Source organism: Arvicola amphibius, chromosome 11 (assembly GCF_903992535.2).
Source record: "Arvicola amphibius chromosome 11, mArvAmp1.2, whole genome shotgun sequence".
Taxonomy (NCBI): domain Eukaryota; kingdom Metazoa; phylum Chordata; class Mammalia; order Rodentia; family Cricetidae; genus Arvicola; species Arvicola amphibius.
In genome coordinates this window covers 2,578,388-2,597,746 of record NC_052057.2, presented here as the reverse complement: position 1 = coordinate 2,597,746, position 19,359 = coordinate 2,578,388, and the positions used below count along the sequence as shown (strand labels likewise).

Here is a 19,359-nt window from a genome sequence, read left to right as displayed (position 1 = left end):
CTGAGTTCGAGGCCAGCCTGGTCTACAAGAGCTAGTTCAGGGACAGGCTCTAAAGCTGCAGAGAAACCCTGTCTCGAAAAACAAAAAACAAAAAACAAAAAAAAAAAAAAGAATTAACTTCAAGATCATTCTTGATCTTTAACAATTTTTACTTCATTTTTAATTATATTGGTGGGAGGCTGTTTGCACATGCATCCAGGTGTCCTTGGATGCCAGGTGTTGGATCATGCTGGCGCTGGAGCCACAGGTGTGGCTGCTGGAACACAGCTCAGGTCTTGAACAGAATGATTCTTAACTGCTAAGTCATCTCACTCCAGACCCCTAGCAATTTCCTTCCATCTTTTAGGGGACAGAGAAATGTCACTCCCTTAGGGGTTTCTTCAAGCTTCATGTACAATCTTGCAATGTTGCAAGGAGACCAATTTGTTGGAGGAGGGCCTGCTTGTTCGTCCCGGCCATCCAGCTAACTTAGCCCCAAAATAATCACACAGGAACTGCATTAATTAGATCACTGCTTGGCCCATTAGCTCTAGCTTCGTATTGGCTAAGCCTTGCATCTTTAATTTAACCAATTTCTATTCATCTGTATATGGCCATGTGGCAGTGGCTTACCAGGTAAAATTCCCAGCATTTCTCTCCTCTGCCTTCTTCTTCCCAGCATTCTATTTAGTTTTCCCCACCTACCTAAGTTCTGCCCTATCAACAGGCCCAAAGCAGTTTCTTTATTAACCAATGAAAGCAACACAAAGGCAGAAGGACCTCCCACACCATTACAGCAATGGCTTGTGGGAAGGACCCAGTCATCCCCACTGTCACTTGAGCTTCTGCTGGTGTCACTCAGGTACCAAAACTTGCATCTCAGAAGGAGAAAGACATGTGCCTTGCCATCTTCAGCATCATAGAGGAAGCTTTTCGTGCCTATCAAAAGCTTTAATACATGAGACCAGAACTGTGTCACCACTACCTACAGAGGCTGGTTTAAAGCTATTTCTCCAATCCAGCCCAGAGGGTTACTTTTTAGAAAAAAGTTTCTATACCTCATTATTCTCAGCAAAATTAACATCTTAACCACATTAAGCAGAGGGAAAGTAACAACACTATCTTTTAAGCTTATAATGTAATGTTTTAACCAGTCAAGTTAGCAATAAATAAATAAATAAAGTGAACTGATTTTGTCAGGAAAATTTCAGTTTCCTCTGATTGGAATATATGACAAAACCTAACCAACCACTAAGACGTCCCATAATATAACCTCAATATACTTCTTTGGAGGTGGGAAGTTTGAGAAAGGGTTTCTCTGTAGCTTTGGAGCCTGTCCTGGAACTACCTCTTATAGCCCAGGCTGGCCTCAAATAAATAAATAAACAAGCAAGCAAATAAATAGATAGAAGTTAAAGAAAAATTTAGGAGCCTTGCCTTTGTCCTACCTAAACTGTATAACAGAATTCACAGCAAAGCTTACCATATTAAGCATCATACAGGTAACTTTTGATAGTTTTTTGTTAATCATTTCCAAGTAAGTTAGATAACTACACTCGATCAAGGAAACTACGAATTCTCTAGGCATAGACCACTTACTTTCTATTCAGAGAGTGCACAAAGGTGCGCGGCCACAGCAGCGCACGGTAAATCTATGGAGGTCAACACATGCCACACACGGCTGACTGTGTCATCTTACAAAAGGTTGACGTTAAAACAAATTACAACCATGAGTCCTGCAGACTATCCTCAATGATGATCAACACATACAACCAAAAGGCAAGGGAGAAATATGTATTTCCTGATTTAATTTTCAATTTTACTACAAGAATGTCTGTCCTCGAGAGACAACATGTCCCTGCACGTAATTGGAGTCACCAGCAGAAAAGGAATGACATTAAAAGAAAGGAAAGGAAGAGTTGCCCCACCCCACAGCCCCAAGCCAATCTGGAAATCATTAACAAGAAGCTCAAAGGAAGTTGACATTCTACTCTGGCAATCAGTAGAACTGCAGCCTGAGCGTGGCCCACCAGCAGCGCCCGCCAGCAGCGCCCAGCCCTGTGTCTGTGTGAACCCTCAGCACTAGCAGGGCGCCTCACTCACTACGCTTCCCTGCAGGGAAATCACTTCCAGCACAGGTCTTTTAGAGCATGAACACTGACTTCTACTTTTCGAATCACCTTCAGGAAATTGCAAGTCCTCAATTACTTGCAAGTTCACAGTCTACACTCTGGGTGAGCCACCACTTCTCTGAATGTGTGGCCACCACGTGCAGAACCTAGAGCACCAGGAATCTCACTCTTCATCTTCACCACAACCCGGAAAGCTGAGCAATCTCTTTCGTGAACTGGGAAAGCAAGTCTCTAAAAAGTTTGCAAACTTCTCCCACTGCTCAAGAAAAACAAAAACAAACAACCCCTTGTTCTGACTTTTAGAGAAGGAGGCACAGGACCTACTGCATACACGTCAGCATGCCCTCACTTCTGATTCACAGAGCTGTGTCAGGTTAAGTTTTGACCTACGACTTCTAAGAACTAAAGAGAGGGTGTACTCAAAACTACACTCAACATCAACTCTCAGACCAGCAGGCCAGAGTGAACTGACTGCAGCTGATTTAGATGATTTGGTAAATGTGGCTGATGTTGTCAATCTCTTACTCACATGGAGTTCTAAGAAAAGCAGAACAGTGGGAATAAGAACACCCCGTTCTTCAGTCATTCAGTCTACACATCGATTACCCTCAATTCTGAAATACTTACATTCATGCTACCAGCAAGACAGTCTTGTTTGCTTCAGCTAAGATTACCTATGACCCACACTTAGTTACTTAATGAGCTATGAGAAGTCATTTGGCCTTGTTAAGGTAACGAGTTTCTGCCTTACACCATTACAAGAAATGTGTAATAAGCACCTCCGTGCCCAATTCAGACAGGACTGACCACCCACAGGGTGTGTGTGTGCTCACATGCTCAATGTGTTATTTGCTGAATGAAGAAAACACAATTCTTATTCTCAAGCAACAAAAATCAATTATCACAGCAAATTTAGTAACACTGATTCTAACACTAAATATAAATGGTCTAACACACTAACTTAATAGGAAAAAATTGTCAGTTTACATAAAAATGCAAAACCCAATTATATATCCTTACAAGAAACACATCGAACAGAAAACACAAAAATAAATATAAAGAAGTAGAAAGTAAGTACTAAGTAAATCTTAGCCAAAAGAAAGAATGTCTTTGTACTTGGCCCTTGTGTCCAGGGATTTCACATAGACTGATTCAACCAGCTGGGGCTTGAAAACACAAGAAAAATTCATCTGTCCTGAAGATGCACAGAATTTTAAGCTTTTGTCATTATTCCATAAACAAAATTGTCTACATAGAATTTACATTCATTAGGTAATAGTCTAGACATGACTGTGGTAAGTGTACTCTGGAAAGACCCATGGGTAGGGAGCTGAGGGAAACCTCTCGCAAAAAGTTAAAGATGTGAGGACCTCAGCCCAAGAGCTAAGAAAGTCTAAGTCCAGCAACTGAAGGACTGAGCTATACTTCTCCAGGTGGTGCTCAGAAAAAAACGCAGCCCTTGTTAGGAACCGCCCACATTCCAGAACCAGGCTCCACCCACCTCCAAGACAAGGCTTACTAAAGGACAACAGGACACATTTCCGGTCACCACTGTGCACAAGCTCCACAGCCCACCCCATCAAGCCCATCATCACCCCTGCTCCTGCTGTCTCCCCAATCACAGGCCGCCTTTCACGCGTCACCACGCACACCCCTCTCCCCACCCCTCCCCTCCCACCCCCAAAGGAAAATCTATTTTGTGGGATCTGTTACCTGGTGTAATCTTTGCAGCATTCCTCGGTCCTCCTACCCCGGCAAAACACAGCCCTGGACGCATTAGTGTTACTACAGCCTCAAAGGTCTTGAGCCAGAGGCACCCACTCAAACCAGGCCTAGTTTTCAGACACACATCAAGGTTTGCTCCTCGATGCTACACTGTCTGAGGTCACACTGTTGTTCACCTAGTAAAACGTAACAGGAGATCTAACCCACATTTATGAAAGACTGCAAAGCAATGTATTTAGGATATATTCAACCACAAGTAACAGAATAATTAAGAAAAACAGAATTTCATAAAGTCTGAATCTCCTCAAGTACCATGGAGCCCAGAGGTAGAGTGGTCCAAGGCTGGCAGAGCACCTCAGGATGCCTTTGAGGACCAGAGTTCTCACTTAGGCTCCGTCCCTGTTTGGAACAAGTCTTTAACCTCATTAACTTCTCAACAGCACATTGAATACACCAACCCTCCCCTCCCTGGTTTCTCTGCACTGTGCAGCTTCACTTTGACTTGATGGTCCATGGTCTATTTTATTACCCACATTCACTGCGTGTGGAAATCCTCCCAGGTGACTTGTACGAGTCACTAGGTAACTCAAATCAAGGTTCCTACAGCAGAAACCATCTCCCCTGCCCCAGGCTGTCTCCACCCACGTACTTGACCCCTCAAACACTGACCCTTGGATAGGCAAGGGGAAATTCTCCCCTTTTCCGGATGCTACAGAGATAAATTTCTAATCTTTGTATGATCTAAAACTGCCCTCCCAGAATCTATTGACTTTTTTTTAAAAAAGAACTAAAGTACTAATTAATATACTACTTACTATAGTAATACTAATCATATAGTAATGTAGGAAAATAAAAGATGAAGCATTTTAAGGTCACTTTATGGTTTTATGTTTGAGGTGTTAGGAAGTGAAACCCAGGGCCTTGTGCAAGCTAGGGAAGCATTCTACACTGAGTTATACCCCTAGACATACTCTTTATGAAAAAGAGGGGATAATTTTCTGTATTTTTAAAGTTTAAGAGAAAGCACTGAACGAGAACAGTACTGGGAAAGCAGGTCCGTTACCAAGCATGCCTCCTCAGGGCTGCGGAGCCTTCCTTACCTGGGAGTTCAGAGCCTCCAGCCTGCGTGTCCTGGCATGAAGAGCTTTGCTCGGAAAAGCCCAGTAGTAGTTGGACGTCCCGATCCTCTCGCAGTCAACCATGCCGTCGTCCACCAGGCTCTGAAGGACTTCCTTGACCGACATGGCAGCTGGGGGGAAACGTTCACAGACTCCATGGTAAGCAGCATCATGGCTAATTCAACAGGAAGTAATGAGAGACATTTGCAGAGCAGACCACTGTTAAGAGCTAAGAAAGAAAGATGACAGTTTATCAACAGGCATCTAATGTGCATAAAAGTGAGGCGACCAGGCTCTCAAAGGCAAACATCGCATGTATGTCTGTCCGTCCGTCCATCTTTCCTTCCTTCCTTCCTTCCTTCCTTCCTTCCTTCCTTCCTTCCTTCCTTCCTTCCTTCCTTTTTTTGAGACAGGGTTTTTCTGTAGCTTTGCAGCCTGACCTGGAACTCACTCTGTAGACCAGGCTGGCCTCGAACTCATAAAGACCTGCCTGCCTCTGCCTCCCGAGTGCTGGGATTAGAGGTGTGTGCCACCGTCACTCAGCCGCATGTCCTTTCTTACATGCAGATCTGAGGTGTTTATGTAGGAACAAGCGTGGGTGGAGGTCATGGAATTAGAAAGGAGCCCACGAGAGAAGGAAAAAGAAACCGTAAGAACGAAGGTGCAAACAGGACTAGGACACCAGTGACATAAAGGCAGAAGGGCACACAGTGGGCGTGGACAGTCCCGGGATTCCAAGTGGACAAAAGGGGGGGGGGTGTGGAGGGCTAACCAAACTGGAGTACACATTGCAATGCCATAAGGAAACTGTCACTTGGTATGCTAATTTAAAAATAAATAAAAGTGTTCTATAAATAATTACACTCAAGATTTCAACTACAACGGCATCCTATTTTTTTTTTGTCCTAGAGTTTGAGACGGGCTTTGAACAGAAGATAAGTGTGCTCTACGGCTGAGCGCTGCCCTCGCCTTCCCAACTCTGAACTGAAGACAAACCAGAGCACGCAGCGTGCCTCCCAGTGCTCTACGGCTAAGCGCTGCCCTCGCCTTTCCAACTCTGAACTGAAGACAAACCAGAGCGCGCAGCGCACCTCCCAGACTACCAAACTAAAAACAGTCAAGACAGAAGAAAGGATCCAAAGGCACATATGGAAGCATGCATCTAAACCTTAGGTGCGTGGCTTTCCTTTCTGAGGACATTTTGCTTTTTTAAACTCAGCCACACATCAGAAAGATGAACATACATGTTTGTCAGTCACATGACAGAAAGATGAACATACATGTTTGTCATTCAGCAACATAGCAAAAAGATGAACATACATGTTTGTCACTCAGTCACATGGCAGAAAGATGGACATACATGTTTGTCACTCAGTCACATGGCAGAAAGATGGACATACATGTTTGTTACTCAGCCACACAGTAGAGAGAGATACACATGTCTGTCACTCAGCCACACAGCACAAAGATGGACATACATGTTTGCCAACGCATTTTTATCAGCAGCAAAGGAAACTGGAAACTAGTCCAATAATTGGTTTTTTTGAAAACACGATGCAATGCTATACAGCAAAGTCAATGATATGGATAAACACATGTCGCACTGTACAGATGCATGCTACAGAAAAGTGAAAGGGCAGTATGTATTATGTGACCGCAGTTCAGATGGCGGATAGTGGATGATTTTTACTTCCTTATTTAGTTTTCCCCAAAAATAAACATGTATTGCCTTCAGCTAAGGAAACTAAAAGTTGTGACAACTCAAACAATAAACAAACTAGTGCCAACAGTTACAGCTAAGACTTAAAGTCAGAATCTATTAATAATGCTTACTTTCTATATACCAAAAACCATATCCCCATTTTAATATTTAAATTTTCCCTAGAGCAGATCTCTAGCTATAAAATTTATTTAAAATGTAAAGATCTAATAAATAAAATTGACACCAAATGTGCAAAACATTCAACTCTACTCATAAAGTCCAAACTGAGATGAAAGTCAAAGGTTCTAAAGATAAAGAGTCGCTGTGAGGCTCGGCGACAGAGCGTTGCCTAGCACGGAGCACGGAGCCCTGGGCCCAACCACCTCTGAAAGGAAATGGAAAGTGAGTGAGCACGAGCTGGCCCAGCCTTTCTGGAAAGCAACGTAGAAGATGGGCTGAAGCTCTGAGAGCTGCCTGAGCCTTTGTCTCTGCTCTGCTTCTGCAGACGCAGTCTAACGTCGCACCAGGAGAGGGAAGAGAAACGTACAAACAGAGCTTTCGTTTGCTTGGGATCCATAACCAAACCCCATAGACCAGGCTTACCCAGCAGTTAAGACACAGCCAGAAAGCGCTGGCTTGAGAAGGCTGAGGCCCCGTGTTCAGTCGCAGTTCCACAACCAGGACAAGACAGCACCCAATTCAGTTCCTGGTGAGGATCTCTGCCTGTTATGTGGACAGCCTGTGTTCTTGCTATGGGTGGCCTTTCCTCTGAAGACACACAAAGATCTCTCTCTCTCTCTCTCTCTCTCTCTCTCTCTCTCTCTCTCTCTCTCTCTTTCCCTCTCCCGTCTTAAAATCAGCGCCCCACTATTAAAACCTCACATAGCCATTTGTTTCCGCATGGTGACTGTGACAGTCTCTCACCGTGGAGCTCAGGCTAACTCAAACTCATGCTTTCCGAGTGTGTGACTACATACGTGTATCACTCACTCAGCCTTTAACTTAAGGCCCTGGTGAAGGTCCTACTTCCAGAAGGGTTGGAAATAGAGAGTCAACATATGAACTGGGGAGAACACAGTTCAGCTCAGAGCAGAGAAATTGTTATTTATACAATATTTATACAATATTTTAGTAGCACTTATAGACTATCTAGATGGTCAACGACAGGTGACCGGCTAAGCAAGTCTGATGGGTGGTCACAGGCTGGAATTGATCATGTGCAGATGATATGCTATTTAAAGAAGATACTCAGGTAAGATTAGCTCAGCAGTGGAGTACTAGCCCGAGAAAGGTGAGGCCCTGGGTCAGTCCCCAGCACACACACAATAACTATAAACACAAAACTGCATATGCAGATGGTTTCCTGTCAGAATGACAGATCCTTACGTACACATACTGACAAAACTGCAAAATGTGCAAATGCTTGTAGTTCTAAAGTTTCTCAGAACAGAAAAAGGACAACCTTTCTTCCTCAGCTCTGCAATGGGAGCTGCTCTGCTCCACCTGTCTTCCTGAAGCTGCCTGTCAGGTATTCTGCCACAGCAATGGAAGTCTGATTAGCACATGAACACCACTAAAATCACGGATCCCAAGAAGAAAAGCACCTGTACTTCCGTCTCGAGGGAACCAGCCCTGCCTATACTTTCATGTCAGCTTTCTGCCTCTAGAGCTGAGAGAAAGAAGTTTGTTTTCATATTCATAGTAAATTCTTGATACGGCCTCATGAAACTGACATACTATGTAAAGATACCAAATCACATTTGACAAATACTACAAAATAGGTGAAACAATCTTTACTTCTTTTGAAATAAACTATAAAATAAGTGTGCATGAGTAAACGTATATGTGTTCCCTTTTTAATTGTGCTAGGGCAGAGGGTCCAAACACAGGAACTGTCTGATGGCCGAGAAGTACCACAGGGGCTTTCACAAACACACTCACATCTAGATTTCTGCACTGACAACAAAGGGAAATGCCATGGCAGACAAGATTAAGTCCTGGGCTCCCCACGGCCCCATCACCCACTGTCTCTTAATACTCACTGATGCCTTTCTCTTTGGGAGCAATCTTCTCCAGGTCTTTTAGTTGGAATACATCTTTCTAGTTAAAAGGGTTTAAAAAGATGAAAAACACATAATTACTTTCTTCTGTTTGTTTATGCTTATCATAACCATGCTCATAAAACATAGCATCAAAAAGTCATGTCTACAAATGAATACTAAGAATGTTGTATCTCATTCAGTGTCCTACGGAACTTAAGATGGACACACTTCCACACGAGCACAGACGTCTGTGTGGGACCGGACAACAACAACAGTGCCAGCTTCTCGCTGAAGCAGGAAGACTAACCCTGGGAGGTAATCTGTGACATCAGGTAACGAGCTGCTCTGATATTAAGAAAACCAAAAAATATCAAGCAGGAGAGAAGGCTCTGGTTAAAAGCTTCTCTTGCAGAGGACCCTAATTCAGTTCCCAATTCCTCCATGGTGGTTCAGGAGATCTGGTGTCCCCTGTTGACCTCTGTGGGCACCAAGCACACATACGGTGCACATAGATCTGGTGTCCCCTGTTGACCTCTGTGGGCACCAAGCACACATATGGTGCACATACACACTTTCAGGCCAACACTCATGCACATAGAAAATTTAAAATAACAAATCTTAAAAAAAAAGAGAGAAGGAAAGAAAGAGAAAAAGGAAGGAAAGGAAAGGAAAGGAAAGGAAAGGAAATGAAAGGAAAGGAAAGGAAAGGAAAGGAAAGGGGAACAAAACAGGCTCAGTGATGGGAGGATTGCTTTGGGTCAGAATTTTGAGACCAGCCTGGGCAATATAAAAAGATCATACCTTAAAAAGAAAGGAAGGAAAGAAGGAAGGGATGGATGGAAGGTAGGAGGGAGGGAAGGGAGAGAGGGAATGAGGGAGGGAAAGAGACCGAGGGAAAAGGAGGAAAAGTGCTTTACTTGGTGTGTCTCATGCTCCATGAATTTACCAGTTGTAACTAAAAGTTACAGACAATGTCGAAGTTGGTTTTCATCTAAGGTTTTATGAAGCAGCTAACTATACATGACAGAAAGCTGTCCAGCTCATGAGTGTCTCAATCACACACACACACACACACACACACACACACACATACATATGCAGAACACAGCATTATGGGAAAATACGCATTCAGAGTATTTAATCTGGAGGCTGGGGACAGTCTTGGCTGCCCGCCCCTTTCCTCAGTGGTGACAGGCACCAGGACAGCCAGAGTGACGCTGGGGGAGACTAACGCACCCAGCAATTAGGAAGAGGCACTGTGACTGGCGGGGTGGAGGCCATGTCCAAAACCTCTGCTGATCCTAATGGGCTTCGACAAAACTGCGAAGACAGATACTGCCGAAAAGAAAATATTTGCAGAAATATCTACTTGACAAAGAGGCCTGGTACCCAGAATCTACATAAAGTGTGTCCAAGACAAAAGGAAATAATGAACTGATAAGGGAGTGGGCTGACAATGCATCTGTGTGCTCTTCATGGCTGTCATAAATGTTCTGAAAAGATTTCTAACACACGGCTGGTGAACCGCTCATGATTAGAAGCATCATGGTACATGGTGCTTAGCCAGAATCGTGACCATCATGGCACACAGTTCTTAGGTAGCAAGTTTTCTAATTAATTCAGAAGGTGACACACATCCACCAGAGATTAACTGAAAAAACGGACTATAAAACACAACCCTATATTAGCATGTAATAAAACACGACCCTGTAATAGCATGTAAAAAAACATAACAGCAATATTCTTCCAGATTTTGCATTTTCTACTTAACACCACGTAGTGAGCACTTAGCCATGACACCATCTTTGAGAAGGGCCACTATCTGTATCTAATGCCAAATTCTGTAACTGATGGTGTAGAATGTCTGAGCTAGAAGTATTTGAGTTTGTTGGAATTTTACTTATCAACAATGGAATTAGAATTCAAATCCAAATTCCAGAAACTGATTTCCAGAATCGAGGTTTCACCTTGGACCATAATAGTGATGTGTCCTGGACTGCTGAGGGCTGACGTCTAATATCTACGAACATTTGGTATCGGTCTGGATCCCAGACACACGGTGTCCCCTTCAGAAGGAAACAGACGCAGCGTCTCCCGCTGTCCCAAGCACTGTCTCACTCTGCAGCTCCATCCCAGAGCCCACGGCTGAAATCAGCACGCAGCGGCATGCTGCATCACAGTGTGAGGACAGAGGGGGATACACAAGCTGAATGAAACCAACCAACATGACTGATTCCCTCTGCAGAAAAACTCTCTGTTGAATGTCTGTAAGTTGCTAGTCTTTAGTGTCCAAATGCCACTGAGGGTGAAGTCGAACATTTTTAAACCAGAAATGGCCAACTCTGGTATTTGAGAAGATCAATACGGAAAGGATAAAATCATTCCACTGACTACTTTCCTTGAGTCTCCATTGCCTGGAAGAAATTAGGTCTGTTCTTGCTCTAAGGCCACAGGAAAAAATATCCAGCTCCGCCGAAGAGAAAAACTGAAACAAACTTCATCTTCTCAATGACAGTCTTACGCCGGCTTAAAAAAGATAAAGAAAATACCCAGACTTTCCTCAGAATATTTTAACTGTACGAGAATCTCCATTATCAAATGAAAAGGAATTTTACCTCCATAATATTCTATTTTACCATTTCCCCCGTATGCACGAGACAAGAATAGCCAGTGGAATAAAGGGCATAGGGAGAATTTCTTGTGGGATAAAAAGCCCATTTGGACTTGTTTCTTTACAAAAGAAAGGCCCATGGACAGGAACATGGTTAAGAAAGTAGACCTGGTTTTCATCTCTGACTGTCACTTAGTAAAGCAGAAACTTTATTTTTCTCTCAGTGACCAGTACAGGTCTCTCCTGGGTATCATCATATTGCCATGGGCAGCCTGCAAACACAGAGCAGAAGGATGTCTATGCTCCCTATGAAACCACGTGGTCCCCCTTGGCTCACACCTGGTAGTGTCCACTCTTGTTTTCTGAGACCCTGGTAGGCTCTTTAGACCCTCTGTCCCAGGAGCCCTCAGCTGCAAAGCAAAGCTGATGACCTCAGGACTTACCCCCAGGACCATCTGCTGCTGAGGTCAGAAAACCTACACTAAAGCCTGGGATGGCCAGCACCCAGGCAGCACTCACAAAAGGAGGTCATAATCAAATACATAACTCAGAAAGAGAACTCCAGTATCAGTCTACAGGGCGTTTAGGATAAAGACTGAATAAGAGGATATGGCTCTTTCCTATTCTACAGCTCAGAAGAGCCAAAAATATTGGAAAATTTTATCTGCCCCTTAAGAACCAAGGCAGTATGGGTGTCTAACAAAATGAGGCATTGAATTACATCACAGAAAAATATACAGAATACTGTAAAAATACATTTACTGTAAAAACTATACAAAACACTAACAACATTAGGGGATGACTTACCGTCTCAAAAAATATCTCCATCATTCGGGTCCTCTTTTCTTCCGCACTCAGCCCTTTCTTCTTTGACTGAGGCATAAAACACAAATCAACAAAAGTCACAGTTTCAAAACAGCATTTTACAACAGTTTGGCATTAAATGTTATCGTAAAAGTTATGTGATTTTGTCTACTCTCCACAGGCTCGTCACTTTCAAAGCCTGGCCTACAGGCTCCCAGCAGCCCTGTAAGTACGGGCTGCTCTTCCCTACACATACAGTGACAGCAACAACATTTTGTGGAAATTCTACTTTGTTTTAGTTTTTGCTTTTTTTGAGACAGGGTTTCCCTGTGTAGCCCTGACTGTCCTGGAGTAGCCGGGTCTGGCCTTGAACTCAGCGAGCCACCTGCTCTGTCCCCCAGTGCTGGGATTAAAGGTGTGTGTCACTGTACCCTTTGTAGAAATTCAGCATTTACAAAATAAACCAATGAGAAGCCACTGTATCAACTTTCAAAAGAAACAGACAGCCCCTTATAACCAATTAACAGCTACACACACAGATTGTTGCATAAATACCGGGGAAGGAATTGATTAGTCCCACCTGGGGATCTGGTCAAGCTGGGAAGTGGGGCAGGGCATTGTGCAGACCCCAGGCGCAGGCAGTGTCAGGGACACGAAGTCAAGCACTGAGACACTTACTGCACGGACTGCGAGGAGGGAGAAAATGGACGAGACAATTCGAAAAGTCGTCTGGCGTAGATTACCAGAGGCGAGCTAGCCGGGAAGACAGTGGCACGCACGCGGAGGGGTGACAGGATTAGAGATGAGCTGGAGTGTCAGATGGCAGTAGGGGGCTAGCGAGAGCCAGTGGTTACAAACCAGAGGACATGGTCCAATCCCCAGCAGCCATGTGCTGGCCCAGGACATCTGTCCCCTCTTCTGGCCTCCCTGGGCCCTAGGCACACACATGGTGTGCAGACATACATACAGGCAGAACACCCACACACATACATTTTTTCAGTATTTTAACTGGAAGAAAATGAACAGTGGCAGCCGTGGACAGGCTGTAAGAAAACCCTATCCACAGAGAAAATGGAAGCCTGTAATCCCTATAAGTCTATCAGATTTGAAAACAAGATGATCAGTATGTAACTGAAATACATAATTCTTATGTACATTATACACAGTACATACTAACTTATATTCAAATTGAACAAAAAGAGGAGCCAAATTTCTTTAATGCAAAAAGTTGAAAGAAAAATAAAAACAATGTGAGAAACATTGTCATTTGGGGTTTATTTCTTGTTTATTTGGGGGTGGGATGCTAAGAACCATGTATACATGTCAGAAGAAAGTGAAGTTGGTCTCCTTCCTCAATGTGGCTGCAGGGAGGGAACTCAGGTAGTCAGGCTCAGCAACAAGCACTGTTACCAATGAGCCATCTCACCCACCCTAAATTTAAGTGCTCTGCATCCTTCTCAAAAACTGCACAGGATCATGTTGTGTTGCCTTGGTAACCACGGACAAGTGGACTTGTAGAGACAGGATAACTCATTCAGTCTGAGGATTTTGTAGAGGTAAGAACTAGTGGCTGCTGCCTTGCTTCTCTGATCTTTCAGCTTTCACCCCCTAATATCTGACTCCTGGTTTATATTATTAAAACCAACTAGAATTTGCACTACAATATATATTCTATGAGAGTGCCCAGCCTAAAACAATTTCAGGGACTTTCTAAAGCTATTTTGAGTTGTTTATTTCCTGTCTTAATTTAATGAGCTTTCCAATAGAATTGTTTCACATCCAGATTCATGTTGGGGTTAAGCCCCACTAAACCTCTCAGAATCAGAAGGATCTTTATAGCAGGCGAAACCTGACAATAAGGTCCGAGGGTAAACAAAACAAATTAGCTCACGGAAGTCTTTTTATCAAGTCCAAATTTTTTCTTTCTGTGCTCTCTCTAATGCTCTCTTGATGTTCCCCTTTCTATGACCCTCCTCAATGTTCCTTGCTGTTCTACCCATCCCACAAGTTTCCGTTTACACACCCACAGAGACGTGGTTAGCAATCCCATAGGTGAGAACAATGGCACCAAGCATGCTTTTCTTAGGGCTAACAGGGTGGATAAAAGACTGAGAAGGTAGAAGCCCTAGGTCTCAGAAGGGGCGTGGCTGTGGAGCTCCCCAGCGACACCCAGAGGATTAGGATGGAGCTTGGCCCCCAGGCTAAACATCCTGGTGCTGATTCTGCTGGCACCCAGGTGAGGAATTTCTTTCTCTGGGGCTGATTTAGCAACCCAAACTTTTTTCCTGTATATTTTAGGGGTAAAGGTACAAACAGTTAATTTCCTAGACTAAGATGAAAGGTGAAGAAAAGCACAGAATATTAATAGCTTGTTAGGGTAGAGCAAAGGCCAGTAGGTTATATTCTTCTGAGTTCGCTATTAGAGAATCCAGGGTCACTCAGACCTGTTTATCAATAAGAGCAGACAGCAGACATACTGTCTCTCAGCTCAGTGCCTTCTGCTCAGGGCTCCTTTCCTGTTAGTAAGTCCTGTCAATAGGGATAATTGTGGGGCTCTAGCTGTATGTACATTTGACTGGGAGAACAAAAGTTTGGCTGAGTAAACGCTTTCATACTAGGGCTCCACCATGTGGCAGAGGTCATCCATTTGTCCATACAGAAAGAATAATCTATATACTGCTGAGGCATTTCGGGATGAATCCATTACGGAAGGGAGAGAGCCATGGCCTCACAAGATCTCTACAGAACTGACGCTGACTATCCAGAAGACAGGTGTTCCCGAGCCCTGCAAATCAGGCTCCTCCTACTCTCCTGCATCTGTCTAGAGATTTGTCAGCTGTACTTTTACTGTATAATGTCTGTGGCAGCAGCTGCACTCCCCTTAGAGCAGTGGTTCTCAATCTTTCTAGTGCTGTGACCCTTTAACAGTTCCTCCTATTGTTGTGACCCACAGGCTGAGAATTGCTGTGTTAGACCACACTGCTGTATCACCGCCATGCAAATATCCTGCCCTAAAACCCCCGTTCTACCTCCCTTTCCACATTCAATGTCTTAAAGAGTTTCTCCAAGATGGGAAGCTTTAACTTTGGAGGAAATTGCTACACAACAGATCACAGGAAAACAAACTGCTTGTTAAGATATAAGATAAAGATTGAGTCTGTCCAACCAAAAACCCCATCAGAAAGCATCATTTTCTAACACTCAAAAAAAGGATCTCGGGACACCATTCTGTGTTTCTTCTGGCAAACGAGGAACTCACTCGTTTCCACAGCAACAGTATTACGTTGCATGTCTTGATGAGCATGTTTGCATAAGTAAGCAGCATCCAAGTTCACGTTTTGCTTTCACTTCTGTCCCTCTGAAGCGCAGCAGTCCCCAGGGAACCATATTGAGCCCTTCCTATCCTCAAATCTCCTTTGATCTCATCTTCTTTAATTTTAATTAACACTTGTGATGAGACCACAGAAGCTGGTCTGGCCCTGGGGACTCCTGAACTTCCCTCTCATGTATCTACCTGCCTGCTGGACAGACTTCAATCTCAAGTGGTCCAAATGAGCCCATCTTCTCCTACACACCCCAAACCTGGAGTCTCAGACACACTTTTTACCTATGCCAAAGGCCCAGCAGGCATCCTAGGGGCCTTCATCTCGTTACCAACTACCAAGCTCTGTCAACACTGGCTCTTAAATATTCTCTAACACAGTGGTTCTCAGCCCTCCTAATCTGTGACCTTTAATACAGTTCCTCATGTGGTGATCTCAACCATAAAATTATTTTCCTCCCTACTTAATGACTGTAATTTTGCTACTGTTATGAATCGTAAAGTAAAAATCTGTTTTCCAATGGTCTTAGGTGACCCCTAATAAGGTCATTTGACCCCCAAAGGAGTCAACCCAGAAATTGAGGACCACTGCTCTATTACATCCTGCCTGGTCCGCTTCGGTCTAGATTCAAGCCTTCAAAGCCTTCTCTGGCTATCTCCTACAGCCTGTCCTCAACTGCCTAAACACACTTTGGCCTGTCCTCTAATGGAGAATCAAATCTGACTACACAACCCCCTTGTTCAAACCTTGTGACGGTCCCAATCCTAAGGATCCAAGCACCTCACAGGGTATAGAAGACCCGTGATCACCTGACCCCAACCTATTGCTTTGAGTAACTCCCCACCCCACCCCAATTTACCATAACAAGACGAAACACTGTGCAATTTGAAATATAATAATAATTAATAGTGATAATAAAATTATTTCCAGAATTCTCTCCTGGAAGCATTCTATCGTTTCTGTGACCTGTAAAAAGATGTCCCTCTACCTAAAACATCTCCCCTCTGACGCCCACCATACTGCAAAAGGTCTCCCAAAACCTAGTGTGGGCCTTCTCTCCTGAAAGCCTTCCCTCCGCTGCCCTCACAGGCTGAGCATGTGTTCCCAGGACACATTTGCATCCATCACTGACTGCACTGAAGAGAGAAGTCTATTTCTCTCAGCAGAATGAGAAAATTCAGACTATCTACTGCCCGTTGCCCTGTGGGTTTAGCAAGCAGGGCAGGTTAGACAGAGCAGACATACAGGCCAGCCCTGAACATCAGAACCACAACCAGTAAAAGCGCCCACCCGACAACTCCAAGGTGCTCAAGCTCAGAAGCCCACAGCACTCCTAAACACATAATCCAGGGTGTATTAATTATCAGGAAGCTGGTGGTCATCACCTTCCTAGCAGAGAGAAAGCAGAGCACTCTCAGTGAGGCAGACAAGCTCCAGGAAGCTATGCAGAACTGCTGTTGGTTAAACTTATGGTGCATAGTTAGAACCCAGGGGTGTTTTATGACCCCTTCCACAGGGCTCTCTTGCAGTATCCGAGACCAACATGAAGTTCACACCCAGGTAAGCTCCCACCATGCCAGTGGGCATCAAACCACCACACATACACTCATCTCAGGGACTTTAAAAGGCTGGAGCCCAAGTTACCCTGTTGAGCTGAGCTGCCATGTTGATGATGTGCCTCGGCACGTGCCTTTAAAAAATATTCTCAGTTGCTTCGACTTGCTTGTCTCACTAGACTCCCAAGGCTAGCAGGGGCTGTGTAGAGAAGTGGCTATCTCCTTAGGGTGTGATACACTTATATGGCTCTAGGAACATGGGACCTGACTGGGACAGCAAGGGAATAAAATATAGGCAGGATAGACAGACAGAAGGATGCTCAAGCAGAAAGCTGGGATCGGTGCTCTGGGCTCTTGGTGGAGAAACTGTGGCCCTCCAGAAGCCCAATGTGTTCGTTACAGAGTTGAGCAGAGGCAGGTGACTGCATACAGAGGGTTATTAATACAGATAAACAAGGAGACAGGGTTCTTACACACATCTGAACAAGGAGGCAGGATTAGCTAATCTCGGTAGCCAAGGAACAGCCTCTGCAGGCGAGCAGTCCCCAGGCCATAAACCAGAAGGGAATAAAGTACAGTGCACATTTCCCACACACTCTGGCAAATCTTGCTCTGGGTCTCCCAGGGAAGACTTTGCCATCCTCTCTGCCTGTGGCTATGGGGTCTTCGGTGTGGCCATGTTTATCAACAACACATCCACTCAGGACCCCCTCATTCAAGTCTCCCACAGCTCCCTACATTAGGGAGTTATTATTGTGTGGCTAAATCAGGAGAAAAAAAGAAGCCAAATCTGGGAGCAAACCTCCTTTTAAAATATTGTTATTTAAAAAGAGTTCCCGGGAAGTCCTTTGCAATTCCCAGAGGCAAACAATAAGTTAAGGGCACGTCCTGGGGAACACAGCTTACAGGACTCTTACTACTCAACAAATATAAAATCATTCCAGGAAGGCAGATGAATTGTTTACATGACTTTCAGGCTATTTTATTTCTTTCTATTTTATGAGTTACTACTAGCCACATCTGGAAACCACTGAGGTCGGATTTAAAATACCTCATGTAAAAAGGGCATCCTACTGACACTAGAGACGTCAACAGAAAAAGGGCTCAGTACTAAAACTGGAGGAGAGTGGGTAAAACGGGGATGCCTTCTTAATAGTAAGGGGACCCAAAGCCACCCGAGGTCTATGACACTTCCTATCTGAGTGAAGGATTTCAAGGTACTTTTTAGAGACTTGTACCTAGTCTTCCTAATATCAACCCTGTTGGTCATTTGTAATAACATTTTGAAAGCTAAAAAGATGACATGTCACTCTCAAGGTTGATTTTTCTCCAATTTCAAACTGTAGGCCTACGCTTATAATTGTTTACAAAACAAACCCAGTCGAATCAAAACAGCCATTAATCCAGGATTAGTAAAGAGGCGGAAAGTTTAACTTTGACCAGAATAACTCTGAACTCTTCTCCTGATCATATATAAAATAATAAGTATCTGTGTGAAGAGTTACCAGCCATTAAATCTCTTGGCAGTAGGCAACGGCCCTATAAAGAGGGTTGGCCGGCACATCAATAATGAATAAATAGTTCATTGTAGTCGAGTGCTTTAATTCTACAAAGGGAAACTTGATAACACGAAGCACTGGTAACACGGTTGTTTTGAGCCATTTTATGCCCAGGTGGCCCAGTTGTTAGTTCAACCACAAAGAAGCCGTTATCAGTTATAATTACAGCTGGGCAAGTTTCTTCAAATAAATGCCCTACAACCTCGTCCACCCTTTGTAACGGCTACTTAACCAAATGAAGATATTAAAATCTCGGGTCACTTTAACGACACATTGATACTCTGTCGCCAGAAGCGGAAAGAATGGCGCGAAACTTTGAAGGTGGATGAAAATGAGCCAATGGGCTGAAAGTCTTTAAGTTCAGAAAGATAACGGGGGTGGGGCGGGGGAGGGGCTGCGCGGGCCGCCGTTGGGATGAAGGGGAGCGCCGTGCCCGGCCTGCACGAGGCCCCGGGTTCTAATCCCAGCCGAACCAAAGGGCCCTGAAAACGTCAGCGTCAACTCGGCCCCACTCGCCGGGCTTCGGGCTTTGGTTCCGGAACGCTCCGGTTCAGACCGAGCCCGGCGCGAGCCGCCGCTAGGGCTCGGGCGCAGCAGGAGGAGCGGGGCCTGGCCGGGCTCCCACCGCGCCGCCGGCCGCCGCCCCGAAGCCCGGAGGTGCGCTCGTGGTGCTCGCTCTTACCATGGTGCAAACTGCGGCCTCCCCGTTTGACTCTGGCGCCAACAGCCGCGTGCGGTGGGGAGGGCGGAGGAAGAACCGGAGCGGTCGCGACGACCCCTAGCGGCCCTCGAGGGCGGCGGGACGCGG

At 44.6% G+C, this 19,359-nt stretch overlaps 1 protein-coding gene across 1 annotated transcript in view; it reads right to left on the bottom strand.

Moving 5' to 3' along the window:
- The window catches only part of Mnd1 (meiotic nuclear divisions 1), a 46,535-nt gene extending 27,176 nt beyond the window's left edge, over nucleotides 1-19,359 (bottom strand). The window contains exons 1-4 of the mRNA XM_038348358.1: nucleotides 19,234-19,359; nucleotides 12,117-12,182; nucleotides 8,699-8,756; nucleotides 4,937-5,085 (exon numbers count right to left, since the gene is read on the bottom strand). Of these exons, the coding sequence (XP_038204286.1) occupies nucleotides 4,937-5,085; nucleotides 8,699-8,756; nucleotides 12,117-12,182; nucleotides 19,234-19,236 (276 nt within the window). The 5' untranslated portion in view covers nucleotides 19,237-19,359. The remainder of the gene's footprint in view (nucleotides 1-4,936; nucleotides 5,086-8,698; nucleotides 8,757-12,116; nucleotides 12,183-19,233) is intronic.